The 20217-nt window shown below is 42.1% G+C and overlaps 1 protein-coding gene across 2 annotated transcripts in view; it reads right to left on the bottom strand.

The window, feature by feature from the left end:
- LOC140202545 (TBC1 domain family member 30-like) overlaps positions 1-6087 on the bottom strand; it is an 86819-nt gene extending 80732 nt beyond the window's left edge. Inside the window, exons 1-2 of one of the 2 annotated variants that reach the window (XM_072267515.1) lie at positions 5078-6087; positions 1100-1264 (exon numbers count right to left, since the gene is read on the bottom strand). In XM_072267515.1, the coding sequence (XP_072123616.1) occupies positions 1100-1264; positions 5078-5615 (703 nt within the window). In that variant the 5' untranslated portion in view covers positions 5616-6087. The remainder of the gene's footprint in view (positions 1-1099; positions 1265-5077) is intronic. The other variant, XM_072267516.1, reaches the window with a different exon arrangement.
- Between the last annotated feature and the right edge of the window lie 14130 nt (positions 6088-20217).

The raw sequence follows: 20217 nt of genomic DNA, 5'->3' as shown, positions 1-20217 counted from the left end.
GATATTACAAATATACTTTGGAGAAGGTAATAGTCCAATCTGGAACGGAATGGTCTACTTCTGCTTATATTTCATAGATTCTGATGTACTTAACCATTTCCCCCGAATCCCTTGCCTCATGTTTTAAAGTTCAAAGTACAATCAGAGTAGGAATAGAGTGCTACAGCTAGAAGAAATGACTCAACACCACAATTAAATGACAGGGTTAATCTAATTTAATCTAACCCTCTCCTTTCCCTCTATAGAAATATCCAGGTATAGCAATTTATACCTGGATATTTCTATAGAGGGAAAGGAGAAGGTTTAAATCCTTTTAGCAATTCTGCTGCTGAAGGAGATCATCAGGTTTCTTAACACTTGTTTGACAGTAAAGTTTTATGTTCCCTATTTGTTGCTACAAATTGTAATGCTTTCAAAAATTTTTATGTTAATGTAAGCAACGTAAGAAAGGCTTCAAAATGAACACATCTTGAAAGTAATACATTGAAAAGCACGAGTGAATTGAGTTCAGAAAGCACAAGCACTTAAGATTGTTCAAAGTTAGTGCTGAAAAGCACAACTGCCATGCACTCTTCCCATTTGTGACGCTTCCATTTACTGCAGTGAAAATGCTAGTTGGAGTGGAGCCCATGATCAATCATTTGATTCTCCCCCACCCCCACCACATTATTGTTGGTACTAATGCACTACCAGTTAATTTTCTGGTCCATTTAATAAAGGTTAAACCTAAAACAAATACACAACACAAATATCCCTAGAATTTTAAATTATCAAAAGACAAATATGACCTTTATGTTTTTAAATTTAAGCATTCATTAAAAACAATTTTGACCAATTTATTCAACCAGGATCCAGTCTGCAGATGGATTATATAAAGGCATATAATGTTGAGATAACATCCCGACTCTACGTGCAATAGTAAACTGAAAAGCCAATGTCAAACTAAGCATATATTTGCCTTCTTAGCAAATGATGGCGGCCCAAGAACAACTGTATCATGTGCAGAGTTTAAAACACAAATGATAAGGTGCTCTATAATGCAAATATTATAACATACAAAAAGAGGCAATAAAACGAGCCTTACTTCAAATATACTTACGCCTTTTCTGTGAAACTGCTTGCAAACATGCCGTCACAATATCACTGTTTTTCTGCAGTTTATGTGAAAGGGTGTCCTTTCTCCTTAGTTGACGGACCAGCTTGGCAGACTGCACAGCAATTCTGTACTTTAGCTCTTCTACAATTCGTTTCAGTTCATCTAAATCTGTTAACAGAAATAGGCATTATAATATGGAACAGCAAATTTAAGTGCTGCTAAGCATGGCACCATGATAAATAATATAGAATTCTAATTAAAAATAATTATGTACGATTGGAATTTTGGATTCCATTAATGTTCTTGTGAGTGCTTCATTTCAATACTTTCTGTTACATCTGATAAATAGATCTTTCGCAAACCTTCAAGTCATCAAATATCCCTCACTTCATCGTGGTAGCCTCCTTCCACATGACGGAGTGTTGAAGGAAGAACAGTTGCACTTAAATAGCAACTTCCAAATTGCTTTCAGGAGACCCAAAGCATTTTTCAGGTCTTGATGAATAGTGAAGTGGAATAAACACAGAATTCTGGACAAACTCAGCAAGTCAGGCAGCATCTTTGGGGAGAAGTGAACTGTTGACATTTTGGAATGGGATCCTACATCATGACATTCTTGGGGGCTTGGGAGAGCACCAAATAGTCTGAAATGCAATAGCTCAGTATTTTGTAAAGTAGCAGCATGCAGCAAATTAAAAATCCAGTTTAGCACAGCTGCTTTACAGCTCTGTGATTACGGGGTTTGATCTTGACCTCAGATGTTGCCTGTGTGGAGTTTCTACATTCTCTCAGAATCAGAATGAGGTTTAATACAATACAAATTACTGCTCAGACCACTCACTTTCTCACGCCTGTTTCCTCCTCAGTTTGTGGTCATTTATCGAAGATTGAAGGCGCTGTATATTGAGTTCAATGTCACTCCGCAATATTACTTTATATGAAGATCACTTTTTGTTCAGTTCCTGACACAGGAATTCTCAATTGGTCGTGCATGTGCACTCTACCGTAGAGGAACTTGCTAAAACAGGCAAGGCATCCTCAGTGTTTGCCTTTGTCTCATCACTTGTTATGAAAATAAAATTAATGCAAACTTTGTATTTAGTATTTTCCGTTACAATGAGCTTAGGTGTCCCCAGGGATGCCGTGCATTATTAACATATTAATCAGGAAATAAAGGCAAACGCTTCAAGGCACTGATGTCCTCTCTCCCCTTGTGTAAGTGGTACAGGTTGGCAAGGCTCAGCAGATCATTAATTGATCCCACACATAAAAGTTGCTGGTGAACGCAGCAGGCCTGGCAGCATCTATAGGAAGAGGTACAGTCGACGTTTCGGGCTGAGACCCTTCGTCAGGGCTAACTGAAAGAAAAGCTAGTAAGAGATTTGAAAGTGGGAGGGGGAGGGGGAGATCCAAAATGACAGGAGAAGACAGGAGGGGGAGGGATGGAGCCAAGAGCTGGACAGTTGATTGGCAAAAGGGATATGAGAGGATCATGGGCCAGGAGGCCCAGGAGAAAGAAAGGGGGAGGGGGGAAGCCCAGAGGATGGGCAATAACGAATGGGGTACGAGGGGGATATGGGGCATTAGTGGAAGTTTGAGAAGTCAATGTTCATGCCATCAGGCTGGAGGCTACCCAAATGGACTATAAGCTGTTGTTCCTCCAACCTGAGTGTGGCTTCATCTTTACAGTGGAGGAGGCCGTGGATAGACATATCAGAATGGGAATGGGATGTGGAATTAAAATGTGTAGCCACTTGGGAGATCCTGCTTTCTATGGCAGACCAGAGCGTAGGTGTTCAGCGAAATGGTCTCCCAGTCTGTGTCGGGTCTCGCCAATATATAGAAGGCCGCATCAGCAGCACTGGACGCAGTAAATCACCCCAGCTGACTCACAGGTGAAGTGTTGCCTCACCTGGAAGGACTGTCTGGGGCCCTGAATGGTAGTGAAGGAGGAAGTGTAAGGACATTTGTAGCACTTGTTACGCTTACAAGGATAAGTGCCGGGAGGGAGATCGGTGGGAAGGGATGGGGGGAGATGAATGGACAAGGGAGTCGCGTAGGGAGCAGAAAGCTGGGGAGGGGGGGAAGATGTGCTTAGTGGTGGGATCCCGTTGGAGGTGGCAGAAGTTACGGAGAAAAATATGTTGGACCTGAAGGCTGGTGGGGTGGTAGGTGAAGACAAGGGGAACCCTATTCCTAGTGGGGTGGTGGGAGGATGGGGTGAGAGCAGATGTGCATGAAATGAGAGAGATGCATTTGAGAGCAGAGTTGATGGTGGAGGAAGGGAAGCCCTTTTCTTTAGAAAAGGAGGACATCTCCTTCGTCCTGGAATGAAAAGCCTCATCCTGAGAGCATATGTGGCAGAGATAGAGGAATTGCAAGAAGGGGATGGCATTTTTGCAAGAGACAGGGTGAGAAGAGAAATAGTCCAGGTAGCTGTGAGAGTCCGTAGGCTTATAGTAGACATCAGTAGATAACCAGTCTCCGAAGATAGAGACAGAAAGCTCTAGAAAGGGGAGGGAGGTGTCAGAAATGGACCAGGTAAACTTGAGGGCAGGGTGAAAGTTGGGGGCAAAGTTAATGAAGTCAACGAGCTCAGCATGGGTGCAGGAAGCAGTGCCAATGTAATAGTCGATGTAGCAAAGGAAAAGTGGGGGACAGATACCAGTATAGGTTTGGAACATGGATTGTTCCACAAAACCAACAAAAAGGCAGGCATAGCTGGGACCCATACGAGTGCCCATAGCTACACCTTTAGTTTGGAGGAAGTGGGAGGAGCCAAAGGAAAAATTATTAAGAGGAACAACACCTTATATTCCGTCTGGGTAGCCTCGAACCTGATGGCATGAACATTGACTTCTCTAACTTCCGTTAATGCCCCACCTCCCCCTTGTACCCTATCCGTTATTGCCCATCCTCTAGGTTTCCCCCTCCCCCTTTCTTTCTCCCTAAGCCTCCAGTCCCATGATCCTTTAATATCCCCATTGCCAATCAATTGTCCAGCTCTTGGCTCCATCCCTCCCCCTCCTGTCTTCTCCTATCATTTTGGATCTCCCCTTCCCCCTCTCACTTTCAAATCTCTTACTAGCTCTTCTTTCAGTTCGTTCTGACGAAGGGTCTCAGCCCGAAACATCAACTGTACCTCTTCCTATAGATGCTGCCTGGCCTGCTGCGTTCACCAGCAACTTTTATGTGTGTTGCCTGAAATTCCAGCATCTGCAGATTTCCTTGTGCTTGCATCAATTGACCCCTACACTTTTCTAACACATTTACAATTTCTCACGATTTTTTTCAAGATGAGAGGTGACCTGATAGAGGTGTGTAGGATGATGAGAGGCATTGATTGTGTGGATAGTCAGAAGCTTTTTTTCCAGGACTGAAATGGTTGCCACAAGAGGACACAGGTTTAAGGTGCTGGGAAGTAGGTACAGAGGAGATGTCAGGGGTAAGTTTTTTTACTCAGAGAGTGGTAAGTGCGTGGAATGGGCTGCCGGCAACGGTTGTGGAGGCGGATACGATAGGGTCTTTTAAGAGACTTTTGGTTAGGTACATGGAGCTTAGAAAAATAGAGGGCTATGGGTAAGCCTAATAATTTCTAAGGTAAGGACATGTTCGGCACAACTTTGTGGGACGAAGGGCCTGTATTGTGCTGTAGATTTTCTATGTTATGAAATCCTATCACAACGAAGCAAAAAAAAAGCCGTAAATATTCAATTCTGAATCTCTTCCACAGATGCCATCTCACTTGTTGAGAATTTCCAGCATTTTCTGTTTTTTTTATTCCATTACAATAATTTACAGACTGGCACCATCGTTAGATTAACAGTACTGTCCGCTTTGCCCCTCAGGAGCTTGAAGGGGGCGTAAATACAAGATTCTAATTAATAAGCTCCAAACTCAAATGGATGCGTTAATATAATCACAGCTTTATCGTACAGGCAGTGTCGACTGATATCAGAAAAAAAAAGTTTAAGGACGTACCTTTTTGTGCCAAGTATTGCATCTGATGTTTAGTCGTGTACTGTTCCTGAAACTCCTGCAGGAACGCAGATCCAGAATTACTCCTTCCTAGAAAAGCATCGGAGCTGGAGGCCTCCGTTGAACTATCCACACTGTCAAAGCTCCTGGCGCCGAACGTGTAGTTGTCATAGAGTTCCGTCAGCAGACCGTCCACGATGGAAGATGGTCTCCGGCAAGCTATTCCAGATTGGCTGCCCCTGCCTCCTTGATCAGTGTGAGATCCCAGCGTTTTCTCTGTGGGGGTCGCCCCCCTCGTCCAATGCTGGGCCGAGGCTAAAGCCGACGGCAGGAGGATGTTCTCGCTGTCCATTAAATGCAAAGGGCCTCGAACTGCTGCCGAGGAGCCTGTATTCGGCGTCCATCCCTGGAAGCCGGACGGTCCGCCCAAGTTACTTCCAAGGGAGTTCACGAAGGTGTCCCCCTCGCCTTCTAAAAAGTTCCCATTGAAGACATCGAATTCGGAAAAATCCTGCTGCGGGACGCTGCCAACAGCGGCCATTCTTCAGCGCTCGCAGAAGAATCACCGCAACTTGTCCAAGTGGTGACCAGAAGTGCAGGTAAAACGGGAGCTAATTCCGGGTCCCCTCCAATCTGTTACTGGGGAGGCAGCAACTTAACATGATCCATTTATCTCCCCGCTCTCCCTCTCCCGGAGCAAACTACATGCTTGCTGTTTTAATAAAACAATTATGGTATCATGACTTTATTAAGTAAACTCTAAGGTGCTGATACGTCCTCTCGATGGAACCAATACATCCACATCCCCCCCCATTCCCATGGCACATTCCACAAGCAATAATATTGCGGCAGGTACATTTCACGTAAGTATTCGCAGCGCAGGTAATACAATTCATCGCGATCACGGTATTGCATTAACAAAATACAGGGAGGATTCGAAATTAATTCAAAAGCAAAATACTTTCCGGATTGATTTAGAAGGAATTTTCAGGAAACCTTTCTCGAAGTATGTCACATCCTGTCACTTTTGGTAATTGATTGTAAACGTTCTTCAGAATGACACGTAAGCCATTTGTGCTCAATATCAATGAAATGGCAAGGACTCAAATTAGATAAATCATAATGTTGTAATATCGCTACCAAGCACTGGTCAGCATTCGGATGAAGAAAAAATCAAAGTATGATTTGACTGGAAAATCGAATTCAGAATTACGGTAAGGGATTTTAACGGAGAGCCATTTTACCCAGCTTGGAAATTGCTTGAAAATTTGCCAAAGGTAGAACAACTTGGAATCAAGGGGAGTTGTGGTTAATGCAAGCAATTAGTGTTAGTATAATAAAACCACTCAGTACATTACGCCAGAATTTTCACCGTCGGATGAAAATTGCTTCGAATCGGGACAATTTTCCCCTTCTGTGGAGATACAAATGCGCGTTCCTTGCATTGGCTTCCCGTGCCTCATTTGCAGCTGACCATTTCCTACTCGGGTGTGTTTCAGTTTAGAGCGGAGCTAGATGCTATCGCTTCCTTGTTATTGAGTATTGGACGTTTGTTTTGACTTTAATCAGGGAAATCCGATGCCATTACTTAAGGTCATTGCTGCCTGGCTAAAACTCCGTGCTCAACAGGAAATGGTCGGGACCTTTAGAAACACTCAGTTCATCTGTAGACGCCTTAAGGGTGAATAAATCATTGTTTTTGCTGTCTGAATCTATCTATTTTCCATCTCAAAGTTCAAAATTCAAAGTAAATTTAGTATCAAAGTCCATATACGGTATGTCACCCTGAGATTCATTTTCTTGCGGGCGTACTCAGTAAATCCAATAACCATCATAGAATCAACAAAAGACCGCACCCAATAGGGTGGACAAAAAAGTTCAATGTTCAAAATAAAATTTATTATCAGTGTATATACATGTCATCACATACAACCCTGAAAATAAGGCCGGAGAAATAATAACGGGGACAAGGAGATGGCAGATTAACTAAATGAGTATTTTGCATCCTCACTAGAAGACACGAGCAGTGTACCGGATGTTGCAGTGTGTTAAGGAAGAGAAGTAAGTGCAGTTACTATTATACAGGAGAAGGTGCTCAAAAACCTGAGAGGCCTAGGGGTACATAAGTCACCCAGACCAGATGAACTGCACCTTAAGGTTCTGAAAGTGGTAGTGTTAGAGATTGTGGAGGCATTAGTAATGATCTTTCAGAAATCATTGGACCTCGGCATGATGCCAGAGGACTGAAAATTGCAAATGCCATTCCACTCTTTAAGAAAGGAGGAAGGCGGCAGAAAGGAAATTATAGACCAGTTAGCCTGACCTCAGTGGTTGGGAAGATATTAGAGTCAATTGTTAAGGATGAGGTGATGGAATACTTGGTGACACAGGACAAGATAGGACAAAGCCAGGATTGTTTCTTTAAGGGAAAATCTTGCCTGACAAACTTGTTGGAGTTCTTTCAGGAGATTAAAAGAAGGATGGATAAAGGGGATGTAGTAGATGTTGTATATTTGGACTTTCAGAAGACCTTTGACAAGGGCCACACATGAGGCTCTTTACTAAGTTAAAAACCTGTGGTATTACAGGGAAGTTACTATCATGGTCAGAGCACTGGCTGTTTGGTAGGAGGCAGCAAGTGGGAATAAGGTATCCTTGTCTAGTTGGCTGCCAGTGACTAGTGGTGTTCCAGGGCGGGTCAGTGTTGGGAGTGTTTCCTTTTATGCTTTTATCAATGATTTAGATGATGGAATAGACATCTTTATTGCCAAATCTGCAGATGATACAAAGGGGCAGGCAGTGTTGAAGAAACAGGTAGGATGCAGAATATTAGGAGAATGGACAAGGAAGTGGCAAATGAAATTCAATGTTGGAAAATGCATGGTCCTACACTTTGGTAATAGAAATAAATGTACAGATTATTTTCTAAATGGGGAGAAAATCCAAAAATCTGAGATACAAAGGGACTTGGGAGTCCTTGTGCAGAATGTCCTAAAGGTTAATTTGCAGGTAGACTCGGTGGTGAGGAAGGCAAATGCAATGTTCGCGTTCATTTCAGGAAATCTTGAATACAAGAGTAAGGATGTGTTGCTGAGGCTTTATAAGGCACTGGTGAGGCCTCATCTTGAGTATTGTGAACAGTTCTGGGCTCCTCATCTAACAAAAGTTGTGCTGGAATTGGAGATGGTGCAGAGGAGGCTCACAAGGATGATTCTGGGAATGAAAGGGTTATCATACGAGGAACGTTTGATGGCTCTGGGTCTGTACTTGCTGGAATTTAGAAGGATGAGGGGGAATCTTAGTGAAACCTTTCGAATGTTGAAAGGCCTAGACAGAGAAGATGTAGAAAGGATGCTTCCCTTGATGGGACAGTCTAGGACAAGACGGCAAGCCTCAGGATAGAGGGGCGGTCATTTAAAACGGGGATGTGGAGAAATTTCTTTTAGCCAGAGGGTGGTGAATTTGGGGAATTTGTTACCACAGGCAGCTGTGGAGGCCAGGTCATTGGGTGTATTTAAGGCGGAGATTGATAGGTTCCTGATTGGCCATGGCGTCAAAGGTTACAGGGAGAAAGCCAAGGAATGGGGTTGAGAAAGGGAAAAAAGGATCAACCATGATTGAATGGCAGAGCAGACTTGATGGGCCAAATGACCTAATTCTGCTCCTGTATCTTATGAGCTTCTGGAGATTGTTTTTCCTGCGGGCATGCTCAGTAAATCTATAGAACAGTAACTGTAAACAGGATCAATAAACAACGAACTGAGCAAATGCAAATATAAATAAATAGCAATAAATAAGGAAAGCATGAAATAACGAGATAAAGAGTCCTTAGAGAGAAATCATCGGTTATGGGAACATCTCAATGGTTGGGCAAGTGAGTGAAGTTATCTCCTTTTGCTCCAGATCCTGATGTTTGAGGGGTAGTAGCTGTTCTTAAACCCGGTGCTATAAGTCCTGAGGCACTTGTACCTTCTACCCGCTGGCAGCAGCAAGGAAAAGAGCATAGCTTGGGGGGTGAGGATCTTTCATGATCGATGCTGCTTTTCTACAGCTATGTTTCACATAGATGTGTTCAACGGTTGGGAGGGCTTTACCCATGATGTACTGGGCCGCTCAAATGCATTGGTGTTCCCATATCAGGCCAGACAATACACTTTCCACCACACATCAATAGAAGTTTGACAACCAGTGTGGCAAAGAAAACAAATTTTGCAAATACAAAAGAAAAAAAGGAAATAATAATAATAATCAACTATGCTATAGATACTGAGAAAACGAGATGAACAGCCCTTCATCTAGGTTGTGTACAGTTCAGTGATGGGGTAAGCGAAGTTGAGTGAAGTAATCCTCTTTGGTTCAAGAGCTTAATGGATGAGGGGTAACAACTATTCCTAAACCTGGTGGTGGGAGTCCCTGACGATGGATGCTGCTTTCTTGCAGCAATGCTCCATATGGAAGTGCAATGGTGGGGAGGGGGTTTCCCATGATGGACTGGGACATATCCACTACTTTCTATAGGACTTCCCTTTCAAGGGCATTGGTGTTTCCATACCAGGCTGTGAGGCAGGCAGTCAATATGCTCTTCGCCACACATCTACAGAGGTTTGTCAAAGTTTCAGATAACGTGCTGAATCTTCGCAAACTTCTAAGGAAATCTGCTCAGCTTTCTTCATGATTGCACTTACATGCTGAGCCCAGGACAGGTCCTCTGAGATGGGAACACAGGAATTTCAAGTTGTTGACACTTTCCACTGTTGATCCCCCTCGAGGACTGGCTCATCAACCTCCAGTTTCCTCCTGCTGAAGTCAATAATGAACTCCTTGATCTTGCTGACATTGAATCAGAATCAGAATTGGGTTTATTATCACTGGTATGTGTCGTGAAATTTGTTAACTTAGCAGCAGCAGTTCAATGCAATACATGATATACAAGAAAAAAAAGTAAGTCAATTATATTATACTTATATTGAATAGATTAAAAATTGTGCAAAAAAACAGAACTAATATATTTTTTTAAAAAGCGAGGTAGTGTTCAAGGGTTCAATGTTCATTTCTGAATGGGATAGCAGAGGGGAAGAAGTTGTTCCTGAATCGCTGAGACTGTGTCTTCAGGCTTCTGAACCTCCTACCTGATGGAACGGTGAGAAAAGGGCATGCCCTGTGTGCTGGAGGTCCTTAATAATAGACACTGCCTTTCTGAGACACTGCTCCCTAAAGATATCCTGGTAATTTTGTAGGCTAGTACCCAAGATGGAGCCGACTAAATTCACAACCCTCTGCAGCCTCTTTCAGTCCTGTGCAGTAGCACCCCCCCACCATACCAGACAGTGATGCAGCCTGTCAGAATGCTCTCCACGGTACATCTATAGAAGTTTTTGACTGTATTTGTTTACATACCAAATCTCTTCAAACTCCTAATGAAGTATAGTCGATGTCTTGCCTTCTTTATAACTGCATCGGTATGTTGGGACCAGGTTAGATCCTCAGAGATCTTGACACCCAGGAACTTGAAACTGCTCACTCTCTCCACTTCTGATCCCTCTATGAGGATTGGTATGAGTTCCTTCGTTTTACCCTTCCTGAAGTCCACAATCAGCTCTTTCGTCTTACTGAAATTGAGTGCCAGGTTGTTGCTGCAGCACCACTCCACTAGTTGGCATATCTCCTGTACGCCCTCTCCTCACCATCTGAGATTCTACCAGCAATGGCTGTATCATCAACAAATTTATAGATCATATCTGAGCTATGCCTAGCCACACAGTCGTGGGTATATAGAGAGTAGAACAGTGGGCTAAGCACACTCCCCAGAGGTGCACCAGTGTTGACAGTCAGCAAGGAGGAGATGTTATCACCAATCCGCACAGATTGTAGTCTTCTGCTTAGGAAGTCAAAGATCCAATTGCAGAGGGAGGTACAGAGGCCCAGGTTCTGCAACTTCTCAATCAGGAATGTGGGAATGATGGTATTTAATGCTGAGCTGTAGTGCATCTTATCTGGATAAGTGGGGATTTGCATCAAAAATTCTAAGGAAGAATTCATGAACAACAGCCTGACATAGGTGTTTGTGTTGTCCAGGTAGTCCAAAGCTGTGTGAAGAGCTATGGAGTTTGCATCTGCCGTTGACCTATTGTGGCGATAGGCAAATTGCAATGGGTCCAGGTCCTTGCTGAGGCAGGAGTTCATTCTAGTCATGACCAACCCCTCAAAGCATTTCATCACTGTAGATGTGAGTGCTACCGGGCGATAGTCATTGGTGAGAGATTGGTGTTGTGGCACCACTCAACCAAATTTTTAATCTCTCTCCTCTATGCTGATTCATCAGTACCTTTGATTCAGCCTGCAACAATGATGCCATCATTGCCATCAGCAAATTTAACTATAGCATTGAACCTGTGCTCAGCCACTCAGTCATAAGTATAAAGCAAGTATTACGAGGCTAAGCACACAGCCTTGTGGTGCACCTGTGCTGATGGAGATTCTTGACAATCTGAACTGACTGGGGTCTGCAAGTGAGAATATCAAGGATCCAACTGCATTAAGCTAAAAGTCATACATTCACATAATGCAAGCTCATGTCCAAGTGATAGCCATTTGAGTCAAGTCTATGCTGGACCTAGTGGAATGCACAAGAATTTAGATGTGCTTTTGTGGGAGGATATACCCTAGTCTAACTTTATTCAGAGACTCATTTGCTGACACTCAGAACAAAAAAATTAGGCTTGTACCAGGAAAGGACATTAAACTAAAACTCATACTTCCACATAATGCAAGAACTGTCTAAGATGGAGTGCAAAAAATAATTCCTTTTTTTCATTGTCATGTGCATGTGAAGTATTTCTTTTCTATGTGGTCTGTAATGAAGGTAAAAATGTGACAATCAAAGAGAGCACCAAATTCAAAAAGTCCCTGTTCTGGATAATTTTACTTCTTTTACTCGGATCTTCACATTGCCACGTTGATGCACACTTCCATCCAGAGTGAATTTAAAATAACCTTTGCAAGCTGAAGAAAATACAATCTATACTTTAGAATTGGAGCTGGAGAAATGGAGAATCCTTTCTCCATTTCATGGTCATTCCTTACCAGCTGAAGAAGCTATGCATCTTATCTGGATAAATGGGGATTTGCTTCAAAAATTACAAGGAAGAATTCATGAATACAAGCTGAAAGTTGGGACAAAATGGGTGGAGATGGAAAACAGAGGCATTCAGTACTAGCATTCCCTCAAAAGTAATCAGTAAGCAATACCTCCTTGTGCAATTGGATCCCGGATTTTTCACTTGCGGACCCCAGTCAGTTCGGATTGGCAACAATCTCCATCAGTACAGGTGCACCTCAAGCCTGTGCCCTTAGTGCTCTGCTCTGCTTGCAAGGATCTTACTATCAATCGCAAGGTGCTAGTTGACCACCACAAATCTGGAATGATTGAGACATGTACAGTGCCGATTTTGCCAAATCACAGGTGGTTAGGTGGAAATGATCACCTCTGACCTACTTGATGGTGCAATCCTGGTCATATTACGATCAAGGAACGTGTTTGTAGCCCGGATATTGAACTTTTTGCTGTTGGACTCCGGCCATATTATTCACCAAGGGAAATCTCACATGCAATGTTGTTGTTGTGTACATCCCTCCCTCTGCCAACCTGACGTCGGCATGTAACATAATGAGCCAGAGACTCATTCCATCGGGATACAGCACTGAGCGTCATGGGAAGTCATTCCTGTCTGTGGCCATCAAACTTTGCAGCTTCTCCCTTGGAGGTTTGGACACCCTGGGCCAATGGGCTGGTCCTGGACTTATTTCCACCTGGCATGGTTTACATATTTTTATTTGATTGTTTGTGGTGTTGTATTGCTATGTTTGTACTATTTTCTTGGTTGGTGCAACTGTAATGAAACCTAATTTCCCTCGGGATCAATAGATAGGTAGATAGATAGATAGACAGACATACGTTACTGATCCCAAGGGATATTGGGTTTCGTTACAGTTGCACCAACCAAGAATAGAGTATAAGTATAGCAATATAAACCATAAATAATTAAATAATAATATGTAAATTATGCCGGATGGAAATAAGTCCAGGACCAGCCTATCGACTCAGAGTGTCTGATCCTCCAAGGGAGGAGTTGTAAAGTTTGATGGCCACAGGCAGGAATGACTTCCTATGACGTTCTGTGTTGTATCTCGGTGGAATGAGTCTCTGGCTGAATGTACTCCTGTGTCCAATCAGTACATTATGTAGTGGATGGGAAACATTGTCCAAAATGGCATGCAACTTGGACAGCATCCTCTTTTCAGACACCACCGTCAGAGAGTCCAGTTCCATCCCCACAACATCACTGGCCTTACGAATGAGTTTGTTGATTCTGTTAGTGTCTGCTACCCTCAGCCTGCTGCCCCAGCACACAACAGCAAACATAATAGCACTGGCCACCACAGACTCGTAGGACATCCTCAGCATCATCTGAAAGATGTTAAAGGACCTCAGTCTCCTCAGGAAATAGAGACGGCTCTGACCCTTCTTGTAGACAGCCTCAGTGTTCTTTGACCAGTCCAGTTTATTGTCAATTCGTATCCCCAGGTATTTGTAATCCTCCACCATGTCTATCTGTCAATAAAGTATGTCTGTCTATCTATCTATCTAGCTATGATTACCTCACCCTACCTTTAAAGTATGCTGTAGTTCCTGGAACAAAGTAATGTTCAGACCAATCCAATATGTGGGTTGTCTGCCGATTTTCTCTTGGTTCAGTAGTCATTCATTCTCTTTTCTTGGCATGGTAAATTACTGGAACTGGCTTCACACCTTTGAAAGCTCTGGGGCGTAAACTTTTGCCTATGTCTAACAACATGCACCTGTGGGTTCCTGCAGCCCAACACAGTGACGGGATCTTTTGATGCTTTGTAACCTGTTGGTGATTCTGCATCCTCTGCAGTCAGTGTTCGTGTTGGAGTACAGCGCCAACATAAGGCGGTTTTGTCCACATCGTAGCCTGCCCGTGACTTAAATTTTGATCAAAAACTAACTTAGTGAACTTATCAACAAACTCAGCAGATGCTTGCTTGTCCACTGACCGTTTTTCACCACACACAATCCAGTCCTAATTCTTCAGGGAGTAATTTTGTTTGTTCCTTCACCATCTCTCCCGATAGTTCTACACCTTCGCTGATGAGGAGGTTAAACCACTTTATCTAGTTGTGAACATCTTCCATCTTTCATTGTCTTCCTTATGCAGAAATTTTTTTAAATTCACTGTCAGCAAAGAACTGGAGCAACTTTTCTTTTTGTTTCTTTATATCGTAAACTGTAAAGAGTCGATATTATACAAGTTGCATGTGCTTTTCACTGTCGAGTTTTTTTCCGAACTTCCACCTTATCCTGGACAGATAACGTATGGTGTTTGCACTTTACACCATGAGAAGCACTTCCTTTATTCAATGAAGATGCGACTGGGGCTAGATAAGCACAGGTTATAAAAATAAGTGCAGAAGGACACGGGAGACCAACTTGCTTCTTTTAAAGACCATGCCAACAGCTGATTCTGCTAATGGTGCCACCTGGACACGGTGACAGGTTGGTGCGGCAACGCAGGCAATTTGAAATTAGGCTGGTGAAAATTATGTCTGAACCAGCGGTGGAACCGGATTATGAGTGGTTGACCTGTACAAGGCAGGGCCACACCAGCTATCTGTGATGTGGCAATCATCCAAGCTGGCTTCCACTTTATTTGGCAACTCAAAATACAACGTGTTTCTCAGTACAAACCATACAAATCTCTGGATAAACCGGACAAAAGACAACAATGCCTCATCCTTTGAGTTGTGCATAGATCCTTGGTGTCAAAACACCAAAGTAATTATAGGTACAGATTAAATCTGCTATTTATTTGGAATATTAACTAACTGAGGTATGTATGTTAGTTATTACTTACATTAAAAAAAATGTAAAACAAGATCTTAAAGTAATATAGTTGAATTTGAGAACAGATCTGATTTTGTGATCCAGTCACAAACAGGAGAAAATCTACTGTGCTGGAAATCCTTGCAAAACACACAGAATTCTGCTGAAAGATTTCAGTCCGAAACGTCGACTGTACTCTTTTCCATAGATGCTGCATGGCCTGCTGAGTTCCTCCAGCATTTTGTGATCTTGTGATGCTGATATTGTGTTCAATACCTCTGGATCTGGGATGGAACTATTATCAAAGGTTTACTGACTATTATCCAACAGCCTCTGATACCCATGACAGAAAAGCTTAACTGTTATGCCCTTGTAAACAATAACAATGTCCCTTCATAAAAAGCAGGGCACTGCACAGCAGCATAATAAAATAATGTAGATTAAGTCGTGGCCAAGACAGTGTGCAGGTAGGTGAAACTGACCAATGCTCACCTGTGTAGGTAGGTGAAAATGACCAATGCTCACCTATGCAGATAGGTGAAAATGACCAATGCTCACCTGTGAAGGTAGGTGAAATGACTTCTACAGAGCCATCTATTCCTATGTTATCAACATATTTAACATCTCTGAGGAAGGAAGCATCAAGGAAATTGATGGAAAAAATTGAAAATGAAAAAATGCACAATTGCTTCTGAAAACGTTCAATTTATTTTTCATTGCAGCTTACATATGTTTTGGAAAATATTCAACTATATTACTTCAAGAGCAATATTTAAAAACTCTAATGGCACATGAATCTTACAGGATTGTAATAATATTTGAAATTATATGACATAGGAGCAGCATTAGGCCATTCAGCTGATCGAGTCTGCTCCACCATTTGAATATGGCCGATTAATTATTCCTTTCAACCCTGTTCTTCTTCCTTCATCCTGTATCCTTTGACACCCATACTAATCAAAAATATATCAAGGTCTTCTTTAAATACACCCAATGTCTTGGCCTCCATTGCCTTCTGTACAATACTTTCATCAAGATGATGCCTGCATACAACATTCCTTTGGCTGACATCTTCTGGATAGATCATGGAAACCATATATTTAACTTCTTTTCCGTCTTTTATGTTTGTTTTCCATCTTGGTTAAATTTTGGAACTGTTGGAGCCTGTGATTTGGAGACTGTTTGGGCTCTGCAGTCTCCAAGAGGATTCCGGGAGGCAGAGGCAGCGTGCACGAACCTCATGGTGGGCAGAATGTGGGATGGGGTGTGAGCTGGTTTGACTCCATTTTGCCGATTAAAGCGACGAGGGAGACTAAAGCACGGAGGTGAGTGCGGAGGGTGAGCGACAGCTGCCTGTCTTTTTATCGCTCAACTATCAGAGAGGGGAGAGCCTGCCCCTGTACCCGGAGAGCATTGCCCAGGTTTTCTGCATTTTGGATGTGGACTTGGACTATAGACTTTTTTCAGTCTTATGGTCTTTTATGTTTTGTTGTTTTTCTCCTGTCTTTGTGGGGGGAGGGGGATTTGGGGATTGATATGTCTGTTCTATTGTGTTTATTTTTTTGTGCGGGAGGAGGGATTTTGGAGTTCATGTGCCTGTTCCGTTTTTGTTCATTTTTTTATGGGGAGGGGTATTTGGGGGTTGATGACCGTGTTGCCCTTCTTTTCTTTCTTAGTTTCATGGCTACCTGGAGAAGAATTTCAGAGTTGATAATAAATGAACCTTTGAATTCAACAGATTCACCACCCTCTGGCTAAAGAAATACCTGCTCCTCTCTGTTCTAAGGGGACATCCATGTATTCTGAGGCTGTGCTCTCTGATGCTAGATTCTTCAAATATTGGAAACGTCCTCTCCAAATCTATTCTATCTAGGCCTCTCAATATTTAGCAGGTTTCACTGTGATCCAATCCCACCCCTACCCCCATTCTTCTAAACTCCAGCAAGTCAAGTACAGGCCCAGAGCCATCAAACACTCCACATATTTGACATTTGTTATTTTTTCATCAGTTACAATGTCAGACTTATAGTGCACATATACATTTAAAACCACTGCCCAGTGTGGTGAGTGTCATACTAATTGTTTCTGTACATTCTCATTAGAATGTGATTTGTTTAACCTCTGTCAGCACAAACTCCTAGGGCCGAACAAAAACAGACTTAGTCGTCAGTGGATGAAGGAGTCTACAGCCTATTATCTCTCCATGCTCCATTTATTATGTCTGTGATCAACTGAAGTGCTCCGAATTTTCAACAGCAACAAGCAATCTGCTGGAAGAACTTATCTGATGAAGTAGCATCTGTGTAACTAAGGGAATTGTTATTGTTTTGGGTGGAAACCCTGTAGGACTAATGGTATAAAGAGGAGAAAGAGAGTGGCGAGAGAAGATCAGAGTCAGGTTTATTATCACCGGCATGTGTCATGAAATTTGTTAATTTAACAGCAGCAGTTCAATGCAATACATGATAATATAGAAAGAAAATAAATAAATTGCAGTAAGTAGATAAATATATAGAGAGAGATTAGATTAAAATAATATATTTTTTTTAAAAAGTGAGGTAATGTTCATTTAGGAATTGTATGACAGAGGGGAGGAAGCTGGTCCTGAATGGCTGTGTGTGTGTGTGTGTGTGTGTGCCTTCAGGCTTCTGTACCTCTTTTCTGACAGTAACAATGAGAAGAGGGCATGTCCTGGACCCTGAGGTGATTGGTGGACTGAGGGTGTAAGAAGACAAGAAGGTAGTGCTGCCTAAGTTTTCCCCTTAACTTCAGTATATAGATTTTCTTCAGGAACAGAAGTAGCAGTTATTTGGACAAACATGGAATTGTTGAAGATAAGTCGTGTCGACCTAACACTTGATCACATACCAGATAGAGTCCATGAGAGGAATGATGTTGATGTAGGGTATATGGACTTACAGAAGGCATTTCAAAAGATGGAACATATTAGGCTTATCATCAATAATGAAGGCCTGGAAAGAGACAGCTGTCCCGAGGCTGAAAACTGGCTCAATAATCGGAAGCAGAATGTAGAGAGAACATAGAACAGTGCAACACTGAGAGGGCCTCATCAGCCCACCACATATATACTGAGTTTGTCAAATTGAACTAATCCCATTTGCCTAGATATGGTTATCCCTTCATTCCCTACCTGTTCATGTGATAGTCAAAATGTTCTGTAAACATTCCCTATTTCCCCTGGCAGCACAGCCAGTGTACATACCACTTTCTGCATTTGAAAACATGCTTTGTAAATCTACTTTAAGCTTTCCTGCTCTCGTCCTAAGGCTCTACTCTCGAATCTTTGACCTGGCCATCCTGGGAAAAAGAATTTGACTATCTACACTTCCCATTATTTCACAGGGAATTGAGGCACAAAGGAGCACCTCAATTATTTTAGTGGTATACCACCCCAAAGGGCCCCCAGTGGCAGCAGTGTGTAGGAATGTACTGAAACCATTGACTATGAATGTAAGAATGAAAAAGCATGTCACCACTTATTCTTGTAAATAATTTTTATTATGAATAAAGTTTATTTGGATTTAAAAAAACACTTCGGTCAGGTCACCCCCTCAGCCACCACAGCCTAAGAATTCACCATTACAAATGGGAGATTGGTCTTTATTGCCACCTAGAGTTTTAAATGAAAACACTTCACTATTAAGCTTCATTCTGAATATTGCCCCTACTGCATAGAATTATCAATAGTTTCTTTTCCTTGGGAGCAGTTTTCTCATGCTGTAGAAACTCTTTGCTCAAAAATAACTCCATCTTTTACTTTTTATGCTCTATTTATCACTGAATTTCCTTTTCAGCATGAAGTTCATAAGTGTGTTGCCACCACTAGCTCTGCGCTGATCTGGCCAAACATATTTTAAAAATATTTCGCAACTGATGTGTATTTCCCACAATTTCAATACTATATCAGTACAAGGATTCAATTGTTAGCACGATAGCACAGTGGTTAGCACAATGCTTTACAGTCCCAGTGACCCAGGTACAATTCCCGCTGCCACCTGTAAGAAGTGTGTACGTTCTCCCTGTAACTGCGTGTGTTTCCTCTGGGTGCTCTGGTTTCCTCCCACAGTCCAAAGATGTATCGGTTGGTAGGTTAGTTGGTCATTGTCAATTGTCCCGTGATTAGGATAGGATTAAATCAGGGGTTAATGGGCAGTGTGGCTCGCGCTGTATGGCAATAAATAAATAAACAAACAAACATTCTTAATTAATATGTCAACTGTGTGGGCTGCAGTCCATTTTCCCCATCCTTATTCACTTTATACATACACATCCTACAATTTCCATTTGCATGAATTTGCATTTGTCTAATTCAGGACTCAAATTTTGGTTAAAACCACACCAAGAGCTCAAATTTAAATATCTGACCTTTAATCCCTTGACACGTCACTTCAGGAATAGTCTGGGTTACACCTACCGTTGTTTCTCATCTGTGGGCAACTCCCATACTGATTATATGTTGTTCTACATCCCCACTGCCACTCTCACTTTGTTTCAGTACTTTAAGGTTGGTTTAAATTCAAGTAGTTGTTCATAAAATAGCTTCTGCGAGATAAAGGTAAAGCCTAGCAAAAGTGACATCAAACATTGACTATAATAAGTTAAAAATTAATTTTTAACCTATAGTTAGAATGACCTAAATCAAAGGTATAAATAGCTATGATGCCATTACATTAGCACAGGCAAGCTCAGGGATCTGATTTGGTTTGTAACAGAGAGCATAAATTGGTCTCAGTTTGGACAATTAGCATTAATATGCTTTAATTATCATGAAAATAGGTAGGAAGCCTAAACCCAAGAGACTGCAGGTGCTGGTGGAAATCCAGGGTAACACATACAAAATGCTGGAGGAACTCAGCAGGTCAGGCTGAGATCGATTCTTTATTCCTTTCCATAGATGCAGCCTGACCTTGGTAGTCCAAATCCAATTTCCAATTTTCAATATTCAATAAAAACAGTATCTTAAACCAAGGGATACCAAGTATTGCATGCGTTCACTTTCCCAGACTATAGGTATAAACATTGCCGTTTCTTTGATTGATCAATCCTATATCAGATGGTAGCATGGTAGTGTAGCAGCTAATCTAACATTTTACAGTGCCAGCGATCAGGCTAAATTCCGACCACTATCAATAAGGAGTTTGTACATTTCCCCTTTGACCACATAGTTTTCTTCCAGGTGCTCCAGTTTCCTTCCACAATCCAAAGACGTACAGGTTAG

This window comes from Mobula birostris, chromosome 9 (assembly GCF_030028105.1).
Source record: "Mobula birostris isolate sMobBir1 chromosome 9, sMobBir1.hap1, whole genome shotgun sequence".
Lineage (NCBI taxonomy): Eukaryota > Metazoa > Chordata > Chondrichthyes > Myliobatiformes > Myliobatidae > Mobula > Mobula birostris.
The sequence above is the reverse complement of the archived record's forward strand: the minus strand, read 5'-3'. Positions and strand labels throughout refer to the sequence as shown.